Below are 25701 nucleotides of genomic sequence, written 5' to 3' on the forward strand. Positions count from 1 at the left end.
AAATTCCCCAGCCAATTACTACTGGGGTAATTGGGCCAAAATTTGGATATTCCGAACACTTTTTTTCCCCGGGTCAGGCTGTATGAACTTTAGTACCGAAACCGTCGAATGAAAACTGAGAGCAGCGTGCTGGCAGCTTCGTAAATACTTGCTCGGCCAGCACACACACTGTCAGAACTGTGAATACTGTTTGCCACAACCGCCGCAGAGGAAACCGCTATAGCTCTTGTCACGATCATGCACGGCGACGGCGTAACTGACAGAACTCCCAAAGTGCACAGGCGTCTGACGCTTGACCAATCAAAGTAACGGTGCTTTTCACAAATTCTGCGGACAAAACCGCAGAAGATGCAATCATAGGTAGCAAAAAATGACTTGGTTTTGAAAGCACGTGCGCAGCCAGTGCGCATGGATTGAAAACAGAGCTATCGTCTTCCGCAGCCGCTCTGCGAAACTGCGATCGCGGTGGTGCGACCATTCGTAGCGACTTCTAGCTGAGCGCATGCGGCTAATGCAGCGGTATAAAAAAGACAATAATTATGTAAAAAAAGCCAAAAATGCTTTGGTGTTCTTGTCCAAATAATCTAGTGACGTTGTTCCTGTCGATCTGTGTGCTAAGGCTATACTTGGGCATTTCATTGTCAGTTGGCCTCAAGTAAAGCTTCAACCTGCGCTTTTCCAGCAGGCCGCTGCGCCATCCCGTCCATGCACGAGTTTCCCAGGAAGACATACGCGAGTTCTTTTGACAGAAATAGATTTTGCTAATTGTTTTGATGATGCAAAATTGCAGGAAATACAAATATTTGGTACCCCTTTTGAGACTCGCACCTTCTACTGTAATTAGGGAAACCCTACCTTTGTGTGTCTGCAACGCTGGTGTTTACGGATTCCCACCTCCCCACCCTTCTTGTTTTGCGATGTTTTTTTTCTTTTGGTGCAAATGGGGGGCTCAATAGGCATGGACCCCCCTTTCCCAATCTCCCGTATTCGCAATCCTTGAACGGGTATATTGTACTCTTTTTTTTTTTTTTGCAACAAATGATAGGCCAAGTTCTCATGAGCGTAAGAAATGTGCCGGTAAGCCTGAGTGTGCCTTAATTGCAGCGTGCTCTTAGAAGCTAGTTTCGGCTCTTACTGGGCTCTGACATTGCTGTCCAAGCTTAAGGGAATTAATCTAAAGCAAAGGAAGCATCAATTTGGAACTGAACTACAGAGCGCACGAAGACTGCTTATTAGATTTGAGGCAGATGTGATCTGCTAGGGCAGATGGTGTACCCTAGGAGGGCAGTGTTGTCATTTATGACCGCACGTACGCACAGCCCCGTGACCCGAGGGCGCATGTGCTTAGGGCTCTGTGCATGCGCAGTGCCGCTGCCCCAACATCTTGGGTACGCAAGCCGCTTGGGTCATCATCATCATCAGCCTGACTACGCCCACTGCAGGACAAAGGCCTCTCCCATGTTCCGCCAGTTAACCCGGTCCTGTGCTTGCTGCTGCCAATTTATACCCGCAAACTTCTTAATCTCATCTGCCCACCTAACCTTCTGTCTCCCCCTAACCCGCTTCCCTTCTCTGGGAATCCAGTCAGTTACCCTTAATGACCAGCGGTTATCCTGTCTACGCGCTACATGCCCTGCCCATGTCCATTTCTTCTTCTTGATTTCAGCTATGATATCCTTAACCCCAGTTTGTTCTCTGACCCACTCTGCTCTCTTGTTGTCTCTTAAGGTTACACCTATTATTTTCCTTTGTATCGCTCACTGCGTCGTCCTCAATTTAAGCTGAACCCTCTTTGTAAGAGCGTTCAGCTTAAATTGAGGATGATGCAGTGAGCGTCGTTCGTTACCAGTGTTGTCTTTGTAAGCCTCTAGGTTCCTGCTTTGTAGGCAAGTACTGGCACGATGCAGCTGTTATATACCTTGTTCTTGAGGGTTTGTGGCAGATTACCATTCATGATTTGAGAATGCTTGCCGAATTCGATCCACCCCGTTCTTATTCTCCTAGTTATTTCACTCTGATGGCTCCGCGGTTACTTCCTGTCCTTAGTGGACATATTCCTTCACAACTTCCAGCGCCTCTCCTCGTACTACAAAGTGTTTTTTTCTGCCGAGATTGTTGCAAATTACTTTAGTTTTGTGTATATTAATTTTCAGACCTACTCTTCTGCTTTCCCTTTTCATTTCAGTAATAATGAGCTGTAATTCGTCCCCTGAGTTCCTCATCAAGGCAGTGTCATCAGTGAATCGCAGGTTACTAAGATACTCTTCATTAACTTTTATCCCTAACTGTTCCCAGTCTAGGGCCCTGAAAACCTCCTTTAAATATGCTGTGAACAGCATTGAAAATAGCATCGTGTCTTCCTGCCTTATACACCGCTTTATTGGGATTTTGTCGCTTTTTTGGGGGAGAACTATGGTGACTGTGGATCCACTGTAGATGTCTTCCAGTGTGTTTAGTATGGTTTTTCAATGGGCTGATTCCATAGTGCCTGCATAACTGCTGATGTCTTAACTGAGTCAAACGCCTTCGGTTCTGGTGCCACTGTCGCCTTGTGAAAACCACAGAGTCGAGTAGTGAGCATAACGGGGTGACTCTCGGGTCCTTTGCTGTGCATAGCGCGTTCCTCCGGTCACTGCTTGTTTGATGTCAATGCTGTTGCATGCGGTCACCTAGGCGTGTGCGGTCACCTACGCGTCTCGGAGTCTTTCGGTATGTGCCGTGGAGTCGGACAGGGCGACCCACTTTCGCCCGCTCTCTACGTGCTCGCATTCGAGCCGCTTTTGCGGGGGCTTTCTAAACACACCAGCATCGGTAGATTTTGCCTTTTGCCAGGTCCCCCCCCTGGTGGCAATGGGCAATGTTGGCTATGCAGATGACCTCTCTATTGTTGTCCCGGAAGAGGCAACTCTTTGCACCGTCTTGGATGTTATGGAGGTGTACTGCTCGGCGAGTGGTACCAGGATAAATAAGTCGAAGAGCGCAGTCATGTATCTGAACTGCGCTCCTTCCCTCAACGTCCTGTGCATTACCTCCCCATAAAAGAACGCGTACATATATTGGCTTTCCATTTCGAACCGAATGGCCGGACTATCGAAAACTGGTGGTTAGCAAGGCAAAAGGTGACCGACAGGATCTGGAAGCTCGGTGCCTTGTCTTGTCCAATTAGAGCTAAGAGCTAAGGCCACGATAATTCAATCACTTCTGTTCAGTTTTCATATCTACGTAGGTTCGGTTATGCCAGTTAAACCTCATACCAAGGCTCTCCTGGAAAATAAACGTTTCGGTTTTTTTCGGAGTCGGGCCTTTCTGTTTGTGTCGCGCCCATGCTGAAGTTGCGTAGGGACGAAGGAGGACTAGGTATTCCTGACCTTAGCATTGTGACCAAGGCATTGCACGTTTGATGGACGTGGGTAGCTCTCGCTTCAGATATGCTCCTTACTAGAAGGTTTGCGTCATATTTTCTGAGCATGCAGCTGAGGCTGTTCTCACCTGGGGCATTTTCGAATTCGGTGCTTGGGCAAGAACGCCTTCTGCCTTCTATGCAGGGGCTGCTTCTACATTGGCCCGTCTCCAATAAGTCGACTCCGATATAGATTTAGTTTTGATCGAACTCCACGAGTTAGTTGATAGACTTACCCCAGAATTACCTTCAAACTGTGTCGCATTTGACCTGTCCCACCATAGTCTTAACTGGCAATTCATTACTGCCAGTTTTCTGGACGCCAAGCGTGCTACATTTATATATTGCCTGGTCAGAGGGTGCCTGCCCCTAAAGTTCAGGCCCTTCATAAGAATTCCTCAACGAGGAACGAACCCCTTTTGTGGCACTATGGAGGACCTGGCTCATGTGTTCTCCCAGTGCGCACTACCAGCTGCCCTCCATCGAAGGATAGCTAGCTTGTTTGGCCACCCCAGTGTTCGTTTCAACACCGTTAGTTTTCTGCATCCACTGTCGGGGCAAGCCGCTAAGCAGTACGGGCTTCTGCTTGTTGAGTGCTCCTACCAAGTATGGGTGGCACGGTGTTGGGCCGTTTTTGATGGGAAGCGACCCGGGCTTCACGAAGTGCTCGCAAAAGTACCGAAGGAGGTCTGGTTCGTTCTCCACCGAGAGTGACAGCGCCTAGGTGCACAAAAGTTTTATGAGATGTGGCACCGTCCGGCGGTGATTTTTAGTGAGTCAGGAGGGCAGATAACCATCAATTTTTAATGATGGCATTCTCTAAGTTCCCACGACTAGGCCTAGTGAGCCGGGCGTCCCCGAGTTTAGCTTGTATGGTTGCTCACCCGAGCTTTGCATGCGCTAAGGTGATCCTGTCGCCTTGTCGGGTTTTACCCGCAAGGTCCGTGTTGGTCCCTCCTCCGTTCCCGGCGACTCTACTCGCCGAGGCGGAGGGTGGTTCCTTTCTTCGCGAAGGTCTAAGCCGGCTTTCTGCCGTGCTGGTTTCTAGGGGTTTGTTTGGTTTGCGTGCAGCAACATTGACCTCTGCACCAAATAGTAGTCCCGTAAACCCCACGGGACGAATTGTGTCTCACTGCGCTCTAGTGGTGAGGAGACGGGCCGTGACCGGAAAGCGCCTCGCGCCTAGCGCTAGCCCATCCGTCCTGAGGGCACGTCGTCGTAGGCTCTCTGCCGAGCGACAGTATGAGGGCACGGGCACTTGGGTTGTAATGACTGAAGTTACCGCGCCCAAGGGCAGTCCTGCTGCCGAGTGTTTAGGTACGTCCGCTTTGCGTGCGTTGCGGGGGTTACCGCGCCGAAGTGTAGCCCCTGTGTCGAGTCTCGCTGGGTCCTAGCGTTTAGGAGACATGCCATGACCGCAGTGCAACCCACGCGCTGCAATAGCCAGCCCATCTTGCCAGGGTACGTTTACTTTGTGCATCGCGACCGAAGTTGCTTCGCCGAAGGGTAGTCCCTTTATCGGGTCTCTCTGGCTTGTACGCCGGAAGGCAAGCCGCGTCAATTTGGCGCCGAGCGGTGGCCCCCTTGCCAGGGCATGGCCGTCTGCCCGAAACAAAACGTCCCCCTCACACGACCCTGGCGGAGGGGGAGGAAGTGCCAAGACAAATGTACAGATGTTGATGAGTTGGCTATGACTCTGGGACAAAGCGCTTTGGCGCCGCGTCTCCTTTCTATGTGACAGCGCCACCTATGCGTGTGCGTTTTCCGTGAGGGAGGAACTGTGAATGTGGTGCCATTTCTCTGCACGCGACACGTCTTGTGGATGCTCTGGTGCATGCGCAAGGGTTGGTTCCACAAACGACGCAACACGTGCAGGTCATCCCTGGTTTACGCCGGTTACTAACTTGTTTCGACAAGTAAGTTCTCATTGCATTTCGCATTTAAAAAAAGCCATAGCAATTGAACTCCGCGCATCGGTGTCTGCAGGTAGAGAACAACACTTGGTTATTTTCGGAGCTGTCTTGGCAGGAAGTGCGTTCAAATTATTTCAGAGATGTGAACGGATACCTCGTCGCTTTATTCGTGATTCACGACGCGTCTGAGATGACGTGGTACAATTTTCGTGATTTTCCACTGCTCCATTTTGTATTCTAAACTCTCAAACGTGTGCTTTTTAAGAGGTGTCACTGCATGCGTGCCGGTTCTGGGCTATGCTATTAAGCTTAGCTCGTTTGGCGTTTCGGTGGGCATCAGTGTGACTTCGTTTTTCTTTCTTTCCCTCTTATGCTATAAAGTACGTTCGGCGGTTCGTTTGATTGGACAGGCATTTCTTATCTATGCTTAGCGAGCGCTTTACGCCAGTCGCGGAGCGGCAATCGCAAGTCCATGTATTATCGGGAGTTGTAGATCGACGGCGATGACCTACGATAAGAAAAAAATGGTCACCGTGTGCCGTGATAATAAACGCGTAGTTGCTGGAGCGGAGAGGCGTTCGCTTATCGCTTAGTGCCATATGCATGCACATTAGGAGATTGTCGGTGCGGTGAGGTTTCTTGGATCCAGCGCTGTAATATTGAAGGTGGTTCTGCACGAGTGGCCACCAACGGCGGTGCAGCGCGCTTTTGTTGCCTGTTAAAAGCTCTTGACGCTATCACGTCGGGCTTTTCTTTAAGCGAGGTACCACTGTTAGGTAATTAAGATTCTTGTGTAATGACATTGTTTTAATTTATTTTTGACTGTGATGCATTTTTCTTTTTAATTGTTTCTTATTTTCAAGCTCGCAGGATGACACATTAATTGTTGCTAACTGCACTCAAGCAAGATTCTTCTGCTCCAAAATTGAAATTCTGTGCCCCAGAAACTGCTGCCAATTCAGTCTCGCCCCTGTAAACCCCACCCCTAGTTTTTTTCTTTCAACTATTCTATGGTAGCGTTGGACGCGTCCGTTTTCTTCAGTACTGTATGAGCCTCACTTGTCCTCCTAAGTTTGCTGAGCCCTATTAGATTCCATTTTACACCCTCTAATTTCTCGAATTGCACAGCTAGACTAGCCTCACTAGATAGTGTTCGAGCGTTGAACATAGCCAAGTACAGATTCCAACGGCGGCCTATTCGAACCCAGAGATTCTTGGCACGCTCAGCTGCGTTGCAGGTCTGACCTCCACCTTGGACAGTTGCTTCGCAGCTGCTGGGGCCTGAGGGCCACAGACTAATTGGTACTCTCATAAGGGGGGTAGCGGCCTAGTATGGCACCAGGGTGGCCAATCCTGCTCTGGTCACCGGCAGGTGGTCGCCAGAGAGGCCGCACCACAGACCTCTTCTTTTTTTAAATTTTATTGTCCAATGAATCCTACATTTTAACAAGCGTGTACTCTAAGAAGCGTCGGGCAGATTGATTTATGGGCATTTTAAGTGGTTATTGGTATGGGATTTTAAGAGGCTCAAATTAATCCAGACCCCTCCAAGATAGTGGTTTTAGCTGACATGATAGATTTTTTATGCTGGAACTCTCAGTTTATTAAAATCTTCATAGAGGCTAGAGAACCATAACAGAAGAGTGGTCTTTTGCATCTATTTCATGCTGTCATGCAATCTCATATCAATGATAATTTTTAGGGGGTTTTGAGAGCATGTGTCAACTGCCTATTCTGATTTGGGGTACGAACTTCTCTTATGTCTTTGTTATTTGGTGCATTAATATACAAGCAGTAATATGTAGTAGTGCTTGCCTTTTCTTAACATGGCACTATGAATTATGAAATAAATGTGCGATCTAGTTGAAATAATACTTTGTTTCCAGGCAACTTCAAGAAGACATTCAGCTTATATTGTCTGGATCAGTGGATGACGATCTGGTGAAGCTGCTGCAGGACATCGAGGCGTGAGTAGCTCTTGCTAGCATATCCACATTGTCATTTGAATGTATTGTTAGAAATACTAGAAACTACACTTGCGGGCAGCTTTAACCCTGTAATATGAGCAAAAACTCCTTTTAACTTCTTTGTTGGTGCCTCATGGAAGAAATGCTACATGTAACATGATCTCCCTTACCTTACGGAAGTAAAACGGAGCTTTTCACAAAAAGATTTCAGCAACACTATTCGTGGCGACAGGGCTGGGCAGAGATACTTTGAAATTGTTTTGTGATAATATACAAGATAAACAGGCAAAAAGTGTTAGCGAAACAGATGCAAGATACTACTGCAACAATTGTATCTTAAGATACCTTCATACATTCAAAATTTTGTTAAAGAGCCCCATAATGTAGTACTGAGCTTTTGGTCTGCTTAAAAATTTTTTAAATGTGATCAGTTTCATTTCATTTTGATGAAATGTCTGTTGGTGTTCGAAAAGCTTTGTCCTCCTTGGTCAAAGTACGTTAGTTTACTTCCGAAAGAATGCATTAGGGTTTGTTTTAGCTGCTTAATAGGACAGTTCTTTAAACACATCGCTGACTTGCTTTGCGTTCTTGCTTGTCGTTTTTATAATTGATGAGAGTAGCGGCTGAGCCTGCCGACCATCTGGCAGGTTGCGGTCTAATCTCACAAGCTTCAATAAGAAGCATTCACACAATTTATTTATTTATGTACTTATTCGTCGATACTACAGCCAAAAGGCCGATACAGGGTGGAGTACTGAAATACACTCCACACATCGTTCAAAGACACAAGCCCTACACAGTGAGATCAGGACAGACAATGCATCTGGCAGCTTTAAACAAAACTAGACCCTGTAGACCATACAAATTGTAATGCAAACAAAAAGCAAATATTACCAACACACAAAAGTATTTAAGTTTTATGCAGTAGTGAGCAACCTTAAGCGGATAGGAACACAATTGTAGACACTATACTCAACATGCTCGGTTTCATATGCTTCAAAATTATAATTATCAAAATCGGGAATTTTTTTATAGTTACATATACTTATTTAAAATAATGTCAAAGCATACAAGCCGCTTATCACTGAAAAAAAAAAAAGGAAGGTAATGACAGTTATATGTGGTTACGTGGAAGAGTAATAGGCCGGTACCACATTTTAAAAATTCCTCTGAAGAGTTCGTTTTAGTTATACATATTATGCGGTAGCATGTCCTACTCTTCAATCATTTTCGTGAAGAAGGAGTATTTAAAGGTGTCAACCTTTCCGGCTATGGCCACAAGTTGATCCTGATGACTCGATCTGACACACCGGGAAAGACGCGGCATTCTGTTTTGCATGTATCTCATAGGGCTAAAGTTAAAGCAACCGTGTTTTATTATGTGAAGGAATTTTAATCTCGCCACTTTTCGCCGCATTGAAAGCTCAGGCAAGTTTAGTTGAGTGAGCATTTTGGTCACTGATTCTGTGTACCTATATTTCAAAATAATAAATCTTGCTTCCTGTCTTCAAATATTTTTAATTTTCTTTATTTCCTTCTTTCTACACGGATCCAATATTATACTTCCGTATTCAAGTGCGGGTCGTATCAAAGTTATGTATGCAGTTTGTTTAACATCTCGGCAAATTTTACCTTATGCCATAGTGTCCAAAGCTTTATCTCTACGGTATTACATAAATTAGTAATATGCTTTTTCCAAGATAATCATCAGATATTGTAATGCCTAAATACTTAAGGTGCCTCATCTGTCTTAATGGCTTACCATCGAGCATATTTAAAACTAACCCATTTTTTGTTTTCCTAGTTATGTGTGCATATACTGTTTGCTCGTGGTTTATTTTATTTTTCATCATGTGCACCAATTAGTAATTGATTGTAGTGCTGAAGCTAGCTCTGATCATAATGACATGATATTTTAGAATATATTAGGCAATCCTCCTCAAATAGACAAACAGTAATTTTGCTGCTAAGGTCATTTGTAATGTCATTAATATAACAAAGAAGATAGTGCAAATAACAATGTGCAGTTTTACATTGTGCATAAAAGATTGTTTATGCAATACCAATAGTGCAAATAACAATGTGCAGTTTTACATTGTGCATAAAAGATTGTTTATGCAATACCAATCGCCAGTGTACAGTAGCCACAAGGTATTTTGTATATATAGAGCACATCGAACTGCATCAAACTTTTATATTATTCTTATCTGCTGGTGTAAACAGTTAGTTATCTATATGCTATCTAACGTGCAGTCAATTTCTCTTCAATCACAGCATGTGCACCCTAGGACTGCCTCAGACCTATTGTATTATCATGTAATGATGACTATAAAGAAAGTAGCAGTCACTCTGCTAGAAACAAAACCATTTATTAGGCCTACTTGTGCTCAGAAAACTAAGTAACTGAAAGTAAAAGCAAAACGTGCTGTACTCTAACAACGGCAATAAGTCTAGTTGGCCTTCGGTAATCTGATCATCGCCAGGACGCGTCTTGTTGTATAGATAAGTGATCGCACTTTCCACCATAATTGCTCATGTTTGTGTAAGTTGCCAAACGAATTAGGGTGCTCACGTACTATGCGTAATTTTAATAATAATTGTTGAAGTTTAACATTTCTAAACCACAATATTATTATGAGGGACACTGCAATGGAGGGCGCCATAAATGTCTGACCATCTGCTGTTTTTTAACGTGCAATTGAATCTGAGTACATTCACCTGTAGCACTTCACCTCCATCAAAAGGTGGCTGCCGAAACAAGATCAGTGAATAATTTCAACAACACTCTGAGACAATCTTGTATATTCCGAAACATTGTTACGTTGCTTGCGCTGAGTGGTGATATCGGTTTTTGTGACTTAAACCCAATCGCACAAAAATAAAAAGTAACAGCGTGTGTCAGTATAGGTGCACAAATAGTCGCAGGGCAGTGCCACTGTTGATGCTATCGTTGCCTAAAGCTTTGATTAGCTGGTAGTTAGTAATTGAAAAAATTAAGGCAAATCTATGAAGCGAAAACTGATGATAGGGCGAAGCAATGCGCATCAGTCAGATTGTGATTCGTGGCCTTCTATTTTGTTCTGGTTAAAGACCTTTTATGTTATTGTTAACCTTTTGCTCCATCACGTGCCTTGACTGATGGGTGGTAAGATGGTGGTATTTTCAAGGTGTTCTGACCTTTTTTTTTTTTTTTTTTTTTTGAAAACTTGTGTACACTATGTATTGCATTTGTGCAACTGTGGAGGGCTCCCTGACGGATCGAAACCGGATGGACCTCATGAAGCCCTAAGGAGATTCGACCCTAAAGAAACCAATTCCTAAAAAGAAAAACAATTTTAATTAAGAAAAGACAAGCTGTTCCGTATCGAACATTTATGGACAATTAGTATAGGAACACGATATGGTGGCACTCCTAATAGCTATGACAATTAAGTGTGAAGTATCGTCAAGTGACCTGTTGAGATTAGACAATAAAAAAATTCTGTGTCTATGGAAAAAAATACCTTGACTGGCTTATTGTAACGCTCAATGGGCAAAAGGGACCGTTTGGTATACAGTCAAACCCCGCTACAACGAAACTGACGGGGCGCAGAGAAAATTTGTTGAAGAGAAAATTTAATTGTAGTGAAATCGAAAAAAATATAGCTGATCTGAGCTAGCAAAACGAAAGAACGTTCATTCTCAAAATTTAAAAAAATGTCCGCTGCTTTTTATTCTTTCCCAGCAGCGTCACGACGTGATTCTCTCCCAAGCATAGCGAGGCCATAGTGAAAAGCACACTAAAACAACGCCTAACACTGCTTTCGTGAACGAACCAAACTGTTGCATTAACACGTTAACACCAGCAGCTGTCCACCATCAAAAGTATCCGACAACGCCGAGATGGAGGCAGGGTATCGTGGAGCGGCGACTTTTGCATTATTCTATGCCATTCTTATCGTACATCACTCTTGGCTAGCTGATTTTGTTGATAATGCGGACGAACAGCCGCTCTGATTAGTTACCACTCTGGCCAAGCGCGAACATAATAAGCATCAGAATCGGTAAAGGCATCGTGCCGCGGTTGCACCCAGCAGCTGCGAGAAGAAAACCATGAACTGAGCGACTGAGCTTCAGCTTCAGATCATCTGCGGCTCAAAAGTAAGCCAGTGGCAAAACAAAAGCACGGCAGTCTCATTGCCATTGCTATCGAGCAATGGCGGCGCCCGTACTTGCTAATCAGCGGCGGTTTCTGGTGGCGTCAATGCGTGTTTTAGACTTCGTTGACGCATTTTCAGGCTCTAAAAATGCATAGAAATGTTAAAGATTGCGTTTACTGCATAGCAATAAGTGTCTGAGCCTGGAATCGCATTGTGAAATTTCGTTGAAGTGGGACAATAGATGAAAAAGTGTTTGTTGTGGCGACAATATTTATGCGTTGTCTCCTATGGACTGCTGACGGGGAATCATGAATTTTTCGTTGTAGCGGAAATTTCGTTGTAGCGGAGTTCGACTGTAACAATATTTTTTGAATACCCTTCTTAAGATTTTTAAAGTGGCTCCTAATTATTTCTATTATTGTATTGCAAACCCTATTTTGTCATTTTACCTGGCAGTTAGCTGGATGTTTGATGCTGTATGCTCAATGCACACCCACATAATCACCTAATCGTTATCCAAATTGTCTTGGCAGAAAGGGTAAACTCAAGTGAATGTAAATGCATAAATAGTAGCAGAAATAAAGCATACAAATAAAAGTAAGAAAAAAAACATTGTTTATTTTGGCTGCACTTCAGAAAAGGCACATTGCTGTAATCATACAGAAAAAGAAAAAAAAAGTTCAGAGCCCTAGGTAATTTATTGGAAGCAAGAGAAGGACAGCTGATGAAGCACTTGTGCTAACAAGCAAATAATGATTTCGAGAGCTCTTTCTGTAGAAATAGCAACAAAGTGCTATGGTGCGCTAAGATATCACTAGATAAGCAAACACTTGTTCTGTTAGATGTAGTATCAATACTGGCATTGCCATAGCTAGAATTGTGCGCATGACTCAATTCTGTGTAATTCAAACTTAGTTCACAATATCCTTCAAATCACTGATGTGATGTGTGAAAGTCGTGAGATGCAAAGCAGCCCCATGCTTCAGATTTTCTAACGAAGTACAATGCAGAAGAGTGCCATCAAATCTGTGCGTATATTGCCATACCCATTGTAGTAGGCAGCTCTCGAAAGTGGCTAAGGGTTACTGTGATGGAACTGACAAAAATAAAAAGGGGAAAAAATATAGAGAAAACAAAATGCACATGGGCAAGCGCACAAACGTCTACGTTTATGCATTTGATTCTGTCGAGACTGCGCGAGTGCCGTCGTGTTGCTCTGCCCCACCAAAAGGGACGCGCACATCTCATAACCTGGCCTCAATGGTAGACTCTGACAGAAAGACAAAATCTCACTGCCCATAATTTTAGTTATTCAGGTGACTTAGTGGTGTCAGTACCAGCTTCAGAAGTGGAGCTTGTTCATTCATTGACGAACCTTCGCTAGAAGTCCTGAAGCCCGATCTTTTCAGACCGAGGCGAGCTGCATCCACGTCGGTACTATCTGGCTGAGCCTTATGGCACCATCGCGGACCCTCTGGACAAGCCCTACTTCATCCTAATATGAACAGCGCGCCACCATCTTTTGCCAATGAAGCCAGCTTTCTTTGGGGACGGCTAAAAGTGGAGTTCACTTAGTGATTATTGTCTCTCACAATAGTGTTGCGATTGCAGTATCTTCTATCTTAAGGTACACAATACAATATTGAATATATTGGAAATATAGATACAGGTACTTGTCTTGCGAGATGTATCGCAATACAGATACAAAATGCCCAAAGAGTATCTGATATAGTATCTGAGATACATGTATCTTCGATACTGCCCAGCCCTCAGCAGCAGAATGAAATACTCTCATCCCGAGTAATCTGTGATTACATTTAAAGAAAGGGAAAAAATAAAAACAAAATGCGAAATTACCCTGTGAAAAGAGTGATACATTTTATATTCAAGGTGTTTCAGTTTCATTAATCATTGATAATGTGCATGGCCAGAGTGCACATACTTCCACATCAATGCCCTTGTTCTTCACCATGCCTCGCGTGTCACAATCTTGAATTTGTCCATGTGTGTTGTTGCTGCTTGCTTGTTTGTCTTTTTATGTTGCAAGAACAATAAGTGATAAATTGTAACAGAGCAGTGTCTTAACTGCCTCTTTCTATAGCTGCAGAAATTAACATGAGCCACGAGGTGGCCAGCATGGCTGTCAGTGTGGCTATGTTGAACTAATGCATTTTTACTTTCAAAAATTTTAGATTTTTTTTCTGTGCATCAGATGTATTTCATGATATTGTCACGCGACAGGAATTCGCCGGAGCCACGAAGACAAGGAGGAAGAAGTGGTCATGAGGAGTGGGAAGTTGTGGGGCTGAACGTCCTGTCTTTTGCTCTGCACAAAGCATCTCTAACCTTTTTCATGCTGTAAATAAGCCCACCGCATCATTACAGTTTTGGTGGAGCTGGGAAACTAGCTCGTGTGACGGATGGAAGCAAAGGACAGGACGGTCAGCCCCACAACTTCTCTCTCCTCATGACCACTTCTTCCTCCTTGTCTTCGTGGCTCCGGCGAATTCCTGCCGCATGACAATATTTTCTGCATAAGCCACTTGAAAAAAAAGCCCTGCAACATTTTTTCAAGTAGCAATGGAATGTGTTCACTAAAGAAGCTTATTGCATCACGAATTTACTGCAGCAAGATTTTTCAGAATTTGTCCGGTACAAGCGGAGTTGCAAAGATTTCTCACACGCTGCAATTGTATTTTCCCTTATCTTGTCCTGATGAAACCGCTGGAAGCCAAGCTGGGAAGGATGGCACGGGGGAAGGAAATATGTCAGATGCGCCTAGTGACCTTGAGCACTTTTTTTTTCTTTGAATGCGCAGCTTTACAGTATGATCGCGTGCGCACGTGTAGACAAGGTGAAGTTTCTAGGGCAAGCCTAGAAACGACCGAGTGCGCTATGCTGAAATCAGTCAATGGCTGCAGCGAGTTATTTTTGAGCTTGTAGCGTCATTTGTTAAGAGAAGAGAAAACAATTTATCACTGACTTTGAGAATTTATTGTGAATTCTAGGCCGCGTGCTGCTCTCTAATTTTTGGCTCGCGTGTTCTCGGTAGCCTTGACTACCAATCGGCAGCATTTTTGACCATGCTCAAAAAGTTGTTGCAGGGCCCAATTAACTTGAACGATGTTACAAAAATCAAACAGCCCCAAATTAGCTCCTTGTGAATGTTGTTAGGACCTTTTTAATGATTTGTGATGCTGCTTGAGGTTGAACTTTTTTGGCAAGTCTCGTGTCCCATTATCCGAAAGAAGTTTGTGGGTGCCGTTGTGACGGAGGCATAGCCTGTGGAGTCCTATTTCGAATACGTGTGTTTTTTGGTAAATGAGTCGCATGGAAGGAAAATATACCACTGAATGTTGATAATGATAGGATTTTACACTTCTGCTTTCACCCACAGGTGCGCCGAGGTAAGGAAAAAAAAAATGGTGATGAATTTCACCATCATATACTACAATTGATGCAAGGCAACCATGCACTAGGAAACCAATTATAAGAAAGCTTAATTTAAATTTAGACGTGTACTGGAACACTTGTTAATTATATATTGCAAAGTATGGGACAGAGTTTTGGGTTCAGGGAATGTTCTGTGGACCTTTCTTCATTTTATAATTGTTGGTATCATTATACTTGAAAGTTAGTGCATTTTAATTTTCAATTTGGTGTTTTTTGTAAACGTCAATACATAAGGCAGGTTACAGATTGTGTAATATGAAAGTTCTAGCTAGGGACTAGATCATGTTAAGTTGTGATGCGTTGGCCTGAACACTTCTACATACAGTTGAAAATGAATTTGCCAATGTGCTCTAATTATCAGGAAGTTGTTTAAGTTGATCAAGGCACTTTTTCATCCTTCGAAGTCTAATAAAATTATAGTGTAGTGACACCCAAAACGTACGTAAGCACTGTATTTGCTGCCGACTCTCGCTTGTTCACGTGAAAAGTTTGTGTGTTACCTGGGCGTGGATATGTTTGTGTCTCTGTGCATATGAGGGGGATTGGTTAGGTGCAGTAATTGTTTTTTGAACTGGAGAGTCTGTGCGGCACTGTAATATTTAAAAAGTGTGATCGTTACAGTCTAGTGTACGAATTTGGGAGCTTGTTCGGGGGGTCCGAATGTTGTTGCATGCGGGTTGACGGGAAAGCATTTTGTTTCTTTTTCGTTTTTGTACTTTTTCTGAACTTATTCAACCCTTGCTCGAAGATGCCGCAGTCACAACTTGGGCATGGGAAAGCCATGTCTCTATACTAAAACTTGCTTTTTCAACTAACACTTGTGGCATGGCAACTCCTTTGGTCCTGCATTCACGCTACCGCTTAACTTAAACTTTACTACCTCAAATATTTGTGATATAAGTTACGTAAACCTTTATTACATCAAGGCTGCCACTGTGCCCTGCTTGATTACTGTTGCCTTCTTATTGTCAGTGAGGATGTGCCTGGAGATACCATTGACCGGGAGCTCGAAAACTTGTCTGACTGTGAGCTAGAGCTAGAGGTACTCAAGGCTGATGTACAACCACCTTCATGCTCGAAGACAGTCCCAAGTAGTTCCATGCAAGAGATGCAGCGGAACAGCTCACAATCTGAACATAGTGAGCCAGACAGCATGGTTGGATCTCCAATCTGCATTGAGGTGAGTGGTAGCCACGCTTTTGGTAGGGAATGACTCTGTATTAATTGGCAGTGTCCAGAGGGTCACCTGAGCTGATTACAGTAAATCAAGTCACCTAAGTGAGTTTCCTGAGAAACTTAATAGTGTTGCCACCTGCCTTGTTTTAGACTGGTCTGGCCAGTTGTTCAGGCTGTGGGCCGGTCCCAGGCCCACACCCAAGACCGGCAATCATTGGCCAGGGCAAGGGCACATTCTTATCTCATACAACATGCATGTCAACACTTAGTCTCAAGAGCTTGCACTGAGTCTGTCAATTTGTCAAGGTCTAAGTGCACTACACAACAAACCATTGGAGCATCTGCTAGATGGCGCGTGTGGTTCATAATAATAAAAATGCCCTGAAAAAAGGACTTGGCAAGGTAGTATGTGAAAGCTACCTTGAAGTGAGATTTATGTTACGTATCTGTCAGAGGTGCGCGAGGATTAGAACTTGCCACTGATGTAAAGGCAAAAGGGAGTGCTTCTTGTCGTCTGCTCGATTTTTCAACTTCGAAGACTTATAGTTTCAGTTTTCATGCACTCATTTTCATCATTCTTCTTGTGTTGCTCTTGTCATTCATGACTACAAGCATTTCAGTGCTTAAGAAGGTAGTTGCGAAAATGTCACAGGGCCCCTGGAATGTTTTTATGACATCCTAAGGGGAACTTCTTTTTTCTTTTCTTTGGTATTTACTATTAAAGCTCTTCACACCCCAGCGTTAAACAACACGTATAAAATATTTTGCTTTGATCTTAAAGTTTTTGTTGCTGAGCATCAGCAAGCCAACCCCTTCGCAATGGACATTATTCTGACGATTCAACACAGTTCTACTGAGTTTACGAACTCTTCATGCAGCCTAAATCACAGAAATCACTGTCGGGATCACCGGACAATACTGGAAAGTGCTGCAGACATTTCTGAAATTGTATTTGTCTTTCTTTGCTCATGAGAAAAGCAAAACATGCTGTTTTCAAAAAGTAATTACATTTTTCAATGAAACTTTCAGAATTTTTCAAAGCAGCTAAGGCACATTAATGCAAGAATTTTCTCTCTTCCTTTAATAGTGGCCACTGTTCGGCTAAAGTGGCTTCCTGGCTTGGGGGCTGTTTGTAACTTTATGTATTTCATAAAAATGGGATATAATAGTCCAAACTGCTCACACATGCCATATAAATCTGTCCTCTTTCACTCTGTTCTGCAAATTCCGCATGGTATCAGTAAGCTTGGTCCCTTGCTGTTGTGCTTTGATTTAGTGGCTGATACCCACTGCAGGACATTGACTGTACTCTATCCCATCACTACAGTTCAGTACTGCCAAACCTGTGGGGTGTAAGCAAGCCACACGTTTTAGCAGCTACATGCAGCTCCAGATATGATTACCTACAATTGGCAGGGTTGAGACATTTGGGTTTGGCGCATGCTTCATCACATCGATGCTTCATATGTTTATTCTTCGCATTGATGTTGTGTGCGTCTGATTGCTGTATCAGCAACCGCCAGTTACTGTGGTTACAAACCATCATAGCAGTGCCCATGCAGACGTGACTTTCCTCTTCAGTGCGAACTTGCGCTCGTCGCTCACTCACTGTACTGGCAGCAACGAATAAATGATGAAATGAGCCATCGCTTTGTGCCATTTTACGATGAAGACAAAGTATCAGGTATATTTTGTTTTTTATGAGATAGGCCGTTTGTTGAGCTGCACCTGCTAAGCCTAATGCATCAAAAATTTGATAATGGTTCTTGAGATCAGTGGAATATAGTCGCGAGGACATTTTTGTCGAAGCATGAGCATATTAATCAGTAGTGGTCTAACGGTACCATTTGTACCATTTTGCTACAAATCTACCTATCTGTACCACACCGTGGCAATTCAAGCACATCATTCGCCAACTGCACCAAAGTTCATAAGTCACTAGAGCATTTCTGGCTCAAAATATTCTTAGTTTGGCTCGAAACATGCATAGCTTCCCATACTGCCCCAAAATTTGCTTAGTCTTTTTTTCACTGCTAGGGTTATCCTTGTGATAATTAAGCAATAACTGAACCATCTGCTGTTATTTACCATTCAGCATTTTTGTCTGCAGTCTTGGAGCTCATCACATGTATTGAGGAACTGTCTATAATATGCATACAATTGATTTTTTTTCTCAGTCTTTGTAGTTATCATAATATCGTGCATGCAGACCATGCTGCTGTACAGTGTGTTTAGTGTTGCATATTGTTAGTAGCATTTACACATGTATACTAATAATTTTTAGAGCTTTACTAGCTTGATATTTTGCAAATGGGGTGTTCTATCTCAATTTCGCTGTGCGAGGGTTTTGTGGTATACTGATAGTAACATAAAGCCTATTTGAGATTGCAAGTGAGCGCTGTCCACTCAGAGGCCGCGCCTGGAAACGGTGCTTACAGGGTCAGCCTTGAAAGGAGATGTATTACCACGTTGCGCATGTTGAGAAGCGGCCGCATAGTTCCTTTATTTTCACCATGCTGCACGTGCGAGCCCAGAAAGAAAAAAAAAAACGCGATATCCAGAGTCAACTTCAGTGTGCCACAATGCGTGACATCGCGATGGAAAGATGAAAATTAACGTATCGTTCTATCACTTCCCAAAGAATGTAGATGACGCGCAGCGGAGAACAGCGCAAATCAGTGACTAGAGCATTGGAAAGAAGGTGACAGACACTATGGTAGTTTGTTCCAATCAATTCGCTCGCGACTACTTAATTCTCCTCGGTGAGTACACTATTACTTAGCCTGTCTGCATTTTTATCTGTATTCTAGCAACTCTAAGCGCGGAATAGTTTCGTTTATATACGCAAACGGTTCAGGAAATTGGATGCGTTACATGTGGGACTGTATTTTTCGCATATGCTTGTCTTCTGCGCAAGACGTATTGCTAACCATTTTTAAATTAAAGGGGTACTGACACAAAAACTTTGGACTCGCGTTTTTCTGCTGCAATGTGTTGCTGGGGGCCTCTTAGTCATGACACCACACATTGTTTGCTATAGCACGCGATACTTATTTACAGGTTCCTTATTATGGATCAGTTTGTTTCGGTTTGAGAGAGCTCCAAAAACTGGGTTCAACTGTCGCCACATGGCGTGCGCAGCTTTTGACCACGTCAGCACACAGAACTGTGGCACACTTTTGCATGGTCCGCATCAAGAATTACATCCGAATAGGAAACGAGACTGCAATATCGCCAAACACAGAAATTTCTAAGCCTGCGCCACGCACTCGCAACCAGCCACAGAGAAACATAGACTGCGGTAACAAACGTGGAAAAAGAAAAATGGCGGCTATGACGTCATCATAACTTGTTTTGTTGGCTGCAGCCTGGTGACGTGAGGGAAGTAGGGGGTCACCTAGGGGTCCCCTTCGATGGTGTCAATGGCCCGATGGAGTCGAGGGCTCGTGCAAACTTCAAGATTCTTTCAAAATACCTTCTCAGCTATATTCGCTGTTCAAATTTTGCAGATGATATACGAATGTTTCTGGGAATCAACCGTACAGGCTATCTCGGCCGTGAAATTTTGTCAGTGCCCTTATAAGCAGCTGTAATCTTTCCTGCCGAATATTTTTGTTTTAGGATGTGTGTATGTACATGCACACACGTGTGTGTATGCGTGCGAAGGTCGTCCGTGTGTGTATGTGTGTTTGTGCTTATATATGTCATGTCCGCGCATTTGTAGCATGCGTGTATATATCTGTTTTGAATTGCAACTTCTGCCAACACTAACAAGCGAGTGAATGTTGGGAGCACAACACCTTACAGTGGAACTTCTAATATACGTCCCCCTGTTTCTTTACGACCCGCATTTTACGACAAATTAGTTTAGTCCCGGCAAAATCCTCATAGAAATAATGAAATAAAAGCCTTGGTTTACCCTGCAGTTTTACGCCGACCTTGCATCTAACGACGCCTTTCAGATTCTGCTTGGCAGAAAAAATGACCTCTACTCGAATGAAACCTCGCCCGAATATACGAATATACACGAGTGCAAAATATGAAGTTGTGTTCCCCATGGTTTACGACTGGAAAAGCAGAGTGAGACAGGATGTCTTCATAGAATGAAAAATTTGCTCTCCTGGAAGTTCAGGCTCTTCTACATATGCCTCGATCGCGTGCATATGTATTCGGGGTAGTTAACTAGCCAAGGTCTATTTGAACAGAACAGAACAGATTTTATTTCTGGAGATATACAGAAAAACAAAGCGAAGCTAAAGGCCATTCGGACTGACGTGGCTTCGCTGTGCGAAAAAAGTTCAGCAAACAGTGCTACATTGAATAATAATTATCACAATACAAGGAGCAAGCAGCATAATAACACAAACACAAAAATAGCATAAAAGCAAAAATAGGTGACATAAGTACAAAAAATAGGCTGCATAGACACACAGAATCGGACATCGAGGCTCTTTTCATTACATATAAAAAAAAAATACATACATATTGATATATTCATATAATTTACTCATATATTCATTCATACATCTGCCCGTATGAACCTACATGCTACTGTATATTCACGCCTTTTGTACCTAAAGGTGAGAGTAGATGTGGAACCTAGCCAGAAGTTTATTGGAAACATGATGTTTACTATACTCAATTAATGAGGAGATGTTTTATGTGATATTGGAATTGCATTAATGAGAGGTTAAAATTGAATTGTTCACCTAAATGATTTATAAGCTGTGGGGCGCGGTATGCAATTAGGGCTCTACCATATCCAGTCCTAGTGACACACAGTAACTTCAGTTTGCTGAAAAGCTGTTGTTTTCACGGTTTCGGTCCGTGGAAACTTTTTTGTCGGCATGCAGCTGATCTGCCTTTGTCGCACTCGCAGGCACAGGCTTGCGCATGGATAAGGGCATGAATGACGCAGCAGTTTTCACCGTGCAAAATTACTTTTGCTTGACATCCACTCTCATAATACGAGCGGGACACCACTAGTTGCATTTCACAAGGCAACAATTTACAACGCGCATAGCTCAGTTGCACGCGAGGGAATTCTATGCAAACTCGTGCTCCATTGCCATTATGTGATAATGATGACACGGTGTCCTGTGTCTGACTCTCTTAACAGGAGGCTGTCGGCAAAGCAGCTTCGGTTTTGTTATCTCGCGCAAATAATTCTCAGTTTTTATTTATTGATAGAAAGATACCCGTTGGAGTCAACTTCTTTTTAGGAGTAGAATAAAGATTCGCTCGTGCCTCTTTCAACTGAGTAATGCTGCCATGAGCTGCCACTGGCAAGAATAAATTAATCAACCTTTTTTGCGGTCGTGCTGTGGTGTTATTCAGGCAGTCTGTACCTGTTTTTTTGGGCAAGACTGAGTGCCATCGCCCATAATCTTAGTTTTTCAATTATAAGACGCCCGGATTATATGACAGTTTTGCGTAGTCCCCTGAAAGTCGTATAATCGGGGTTCCACTGTATTTATTAGAATGCTAGTAACATGAATCGCGATCAAAACAGAGGAGCACTGCAAAAGAAACTAGCACTGCTGAACTACGATTTGCTTTATGCCGAAGTACACTGCCCAGAAATTTCTCTGTTCTGTAATCAAGTGAACGGCATGTGTATTAAGCTTTTCACGGGACTATGAAACTCAATGGGATACATGCAATTGGCAGCACGAGTTGGAGTGTAGTTACCTCAAAAAATTTTGAGACCTTGCCTGCAGAGTAGAAACGCAATGCAAAAGTGCTAGCATCTTTTGGAGAGGCGCTCTACTCATCAGCAGTGGCGGTCTTCAACCTCGGGCTCGCTAGACAGGTTCCTCATGTAAATCTGATGTGGTTCCCCGAAGAGGCTCGATGTTTGCGCGCACAGTGCTTTTATTTCCGCTGTTTCGCCAGTGAAATCCTTGATGCCGATGAGAATAAGGCTATGCGGTCTTCAACCTCAAGCTCGCTAGACAGGTTCCTCATGTAAATCTGATGCGGTTCCCCGAAGAGGCTCGATGTTTCCGCGCACAGTGCTTCTATTTCCGCTGTTTTGGCAGTGAAATCTTTGATGGTTATGAGAATGAGGCTATCCGCTGCCAGCATCCTTTCGCCTTCGACGAAGCAAAATGATCCAAAGTCGCAATCAAGAAACTTCAGCACAGCACCAAGCAAAAGTGTCGCATCGACATTGTTCGGCGTAGCAATCTTTGTTTTTTTACCAGTGTTGCCAGCACACGGAGCATTTTCTGGAGTTACAAATATGCGCGAGCATGAAGTGTTGCCACTAGCTCGTATTGTAGTGCTCATCGTGTGACTTCATTAGAAAACCGGCATGATGCGTTGGCGAACGAGTGCGCATAGCAACTGTGCCAGGCAGACACTGACGCGTCGCGAGCCAGAAATAACGCGTGACTACGCTCGCATTTCTTATAAAACGCTGCTTCAGTAGCCACTGTCACTGTAAATTGTCAAAGAAGGTTAAACAAGTGAGTCTCAGATTGCAAAACTTTCTGTGCGATTCCTATCCATGCAATTCTAAAAAAACTACACTTGTGAACGTGCTCAGTGCGGCCACCGTGTGTCCACTAACCGCGTAATGACGAGTATGGAGTGCTGCTGCTACGCGAGTTTCTCCCTCTTCGTAGAAAACTGATGTGTGAATGCGGCTTGTGGTGGTTTAGTTAAATCCTAAGTGTAATCTGAAGTTGTTTCTTTAAGTAGTAAACTGTGTAAATTATTTGGATATAGACGGCATGCAGTTGACTTATTTCTTTGAACTCGCAGAAACCTAATGTACTGAAATCTTGGTATAACGAACTTCAGGGGACCGGGGAAATTCGTTCGCTATTTTGAAAGCTCGTTGTAGTGAAGGCTCGAAAATTAACCATAAATACTTATTTTTCGCTGACCAAAATGACTTACCTTGTGGTGTACACGTATCCCGAAGGAGTACGGCCACCAGCGTGGGTCCGGTCTTAGCGAGCCGCAGGGCACGCGTTGACTGTCGCCGTGGCGAGAACACGATTCTGCTCAAAGTCTCAACACTTTATTGTCTGTAGCAACACCAAGCGCAGTACAGCCCGCTGCAAGGGCGCGGTGGGAAAGCAAATAGGCTTATCCACGTCACGGGCATAAAGGTACTACACAGGGTGCCACGAGCACGTCTCCGCGGTAAAGGTGATCCATGGAGACACCGGGACCAAGGCCCGGTTGCTCGAGCGAGGGCAAAGGCGCTCGCGTTGGCTTCGGAGGGAGAGGGGTCGGCATAGCTAGGCCACGCACTAGGACACCGTACCACTCTTCGGCCTAGCGTTAAGAAAGGGGGGGGGGGGGGGGCGACATAAGGTAAGCATTCGCCGCGGGCGCAAGAAGCTGTTGGAAAAGTACGAACGAGCCCGGCAGGGAGCTGATGGACGGAAAAGAAAAGCGTGCTTGCCCCATGTCGTCCCCGGAGAGGTCTCTCTCTGCCCGCTCCCGACACAGCGCGCGAAACCACTCCGGAGACTTTGCGCGCGACACCACAGTCAACATTCACTGCCGGGTCAGGGGATTAAACGTCACTCCGCTATCCCAGCGCGGCAGACAGCAAAGGATAAGAGACATGTCGGGACATGAGAACGGCAGAAAAAGTGGCAAAGCCCGCGCAAAGGCAGCGGGCTAGCCTCAATTCCCGCAACCTTTACAACGGTGGGTCCTTGAACTTGTTTTTCCAGAGAAAAAAAACAAATGCACAAGTAAACACAAAAAAAAATGCACGTTTACCTTAAAGAAGTCTCTGATTTTTTTTTAAGCGAGCAGCACAAACTTTGCAGCGCAAAGGCCTCCAGCTCATCCAGATTCCTGTGGTGCGATTCGGTTGTTTGGTCAGAACAGCCTGCCTTCTGCCTTCCAGTTGCCGAAGAATATCCATTGTCTCGCTTAGCGAAAACTGCTTCCGCTTCTTCTTCGCAAGCAGAGATTAACTCATCTGTAGTATCACCGCAGCGTGAACGCCGACTTGCTTTGCGAACGCGATAAGTAATCATTGAAAAGAGATGAACACGACTGAAAAAACAAGGCCTCCAAGTAAAAACCCGAAGTGTCACGGCTGTCGTCACCTCTTTCGAAGAAAAAGTGCTAAAAAAGAAAATTCCTCGCGTTTCGTTTTTCGCTCTCTTGCTGTCTCAGGTTTTCCATGCCCATGCTTCCTGCTCCGCAACTCCGACTTTGCCTCTCTGACCTTGCCCTCCCGTGTTGCCCTTGCCTCTGCGCTCGCTTATAAACCTGCAGCATCGGTGTTTAAACACACACAAAAAAAGAAAAAAAGTCACCTTCAATTTTTTTTTCCCTTCACACCGTTGCGCGTTTTCCGAGAAGCAAGGTGTCCATTCGCTTTGTCGCCTGCTTGCGTACCGCTCCGGTGGTCGCGACGGATTTCAGAACATAATCCTAAGTTAATGCTCGCTATTCTGAAAAGTTCGGTGTTCTGAAGTGCTTAGTAGTGAAATAATTTTACATTGAAACTATTAGCAGTCGGCGTGAGATTTTTAAAAGTTTGTTAATCTGAAAAGTTTGTTAATGTGGGGTTCGTTCTACCGAGATTTCACTGTACCGCTTTTGCAGAACAAGGTTGAGAACCCCTGCCAGTGGCGAATCTAAGAGGTGATAATGGAGGGAGAGGTGGGTGACTGTAGGTGCGCACCCCCTTCCCCTTTCGAACACTAGGAGCGAAAAAAGTTTTGACACCTGTCACTTACATAAATGGTGTTGCCTTGTCACTAATGCACATGCACCCACAATGAACATCTTTTGTGCTGTGGTGAATTGTGCATGTGACATTATTGGATGCAAACATTTTGCATAAACTAATGCAGCACATGCACCCACAATGAATATCTTTTGTGCTGTGGTGAATTGTGCATGCGACATTATTGGATGCAAACATTTCGCATAAACTAATGCTGCTATCGGACTGTTGGCATTGTGTTCTTGTTTACGTTAGAGCAGAATATCGTGCTTTAATATCCTTTAAAAAGTTCGGCACTTCTTTACTGCTTATAGTGATCTCAAACTCCATTTTGCCTGTTCCAAGCCGATTTTCAACGCATTTTTCAGCTAAAAAGCTTCTTTCAAACAGTGTTCTAACTGCTACAAATCTGATCCAAAACAGCTATTTGCTGTTCCACAATCGCTTACAACAGGCCACATTGTAAAGTGTCATGCATGTGGCAGGGAGATCCAGATGTACTCCAGATAGTGACGTCGTTCGCATAAAAAATATGGTGGAGGTCAGGAATTTGGGATAGCTGTGAGGGTAGAGGGGCCATAGCCATTTTGAAAGGTAGTACAGCACCTCAAGGAGTGCCACGGGTGATTAAGTGTTATTAAGGAGAAGTAGCAGACAATGATGCCAAAAGTATTGGAGATGTTGTTTGTACTGGTAATCATATTGTGGTTTTGCGTTATTAAGGAGAAGTAGCAGACAATGATGCCAAAAGTATTGGAGATGTTGTTTGTACTGGTAATCATATTGTGGTTTTGGCATGTACTCCCATAGTGGCCAGTCGCGCTTATGATCAGTGAATATGGGCCTCTTTTCTTTTTTGCCGAGTTGCTAGTCATCGTTTTTTTGTTTATTTGCATTTTTTAGTGAATGTATTTATACCACTAGTGATGATCATGTTTACCAA

The 25701-nt window shown here is 43.9% G+C and overlaps 1 protein-coding gene across 6 annotated transcripts in view; it reads left to right on the top strand.

Annotated features, from left to right (window-relative positions):
• LOC119185020 (uncharacterized) overlaps nt 1-25701 on the top strand; it is an 89972-nt gene that overhangs the window by 5019 nt on the left and 59252 nt on the right. For all 6 annotated transcript variants that reach the window (XM_075869459.1, XM_075869460.1, XM_075869458.1 and 3 more), the window contains 2 exons: nt 7200-7280; nt 15845-16052. In XM_075869459.1, the coding sequence (XP_075725574.1) occupies nt 7200-7280; nt 15845-16052 (289 nt within the window). The remainder of the gene's footprint in view (nt 1-7199; nt 7281-15844; nt 16053-25701) is intronic.

This window comes from Rhipicephalus microplus, chromosome 7 (genome assembly GCF_043290135.1).
Source record: "Rhipicephalus microplus isolate Deutch F79 chromosome 7, USDA_Rmic, whole genome shotgun sequence".
Taxonomy (NCBI): Eukaryota; Metazoa; Arthropoda; class Arachnida; order Ixodida; family Ixodidae; genus Rhipicephalus; species Rhipicephalus microplus.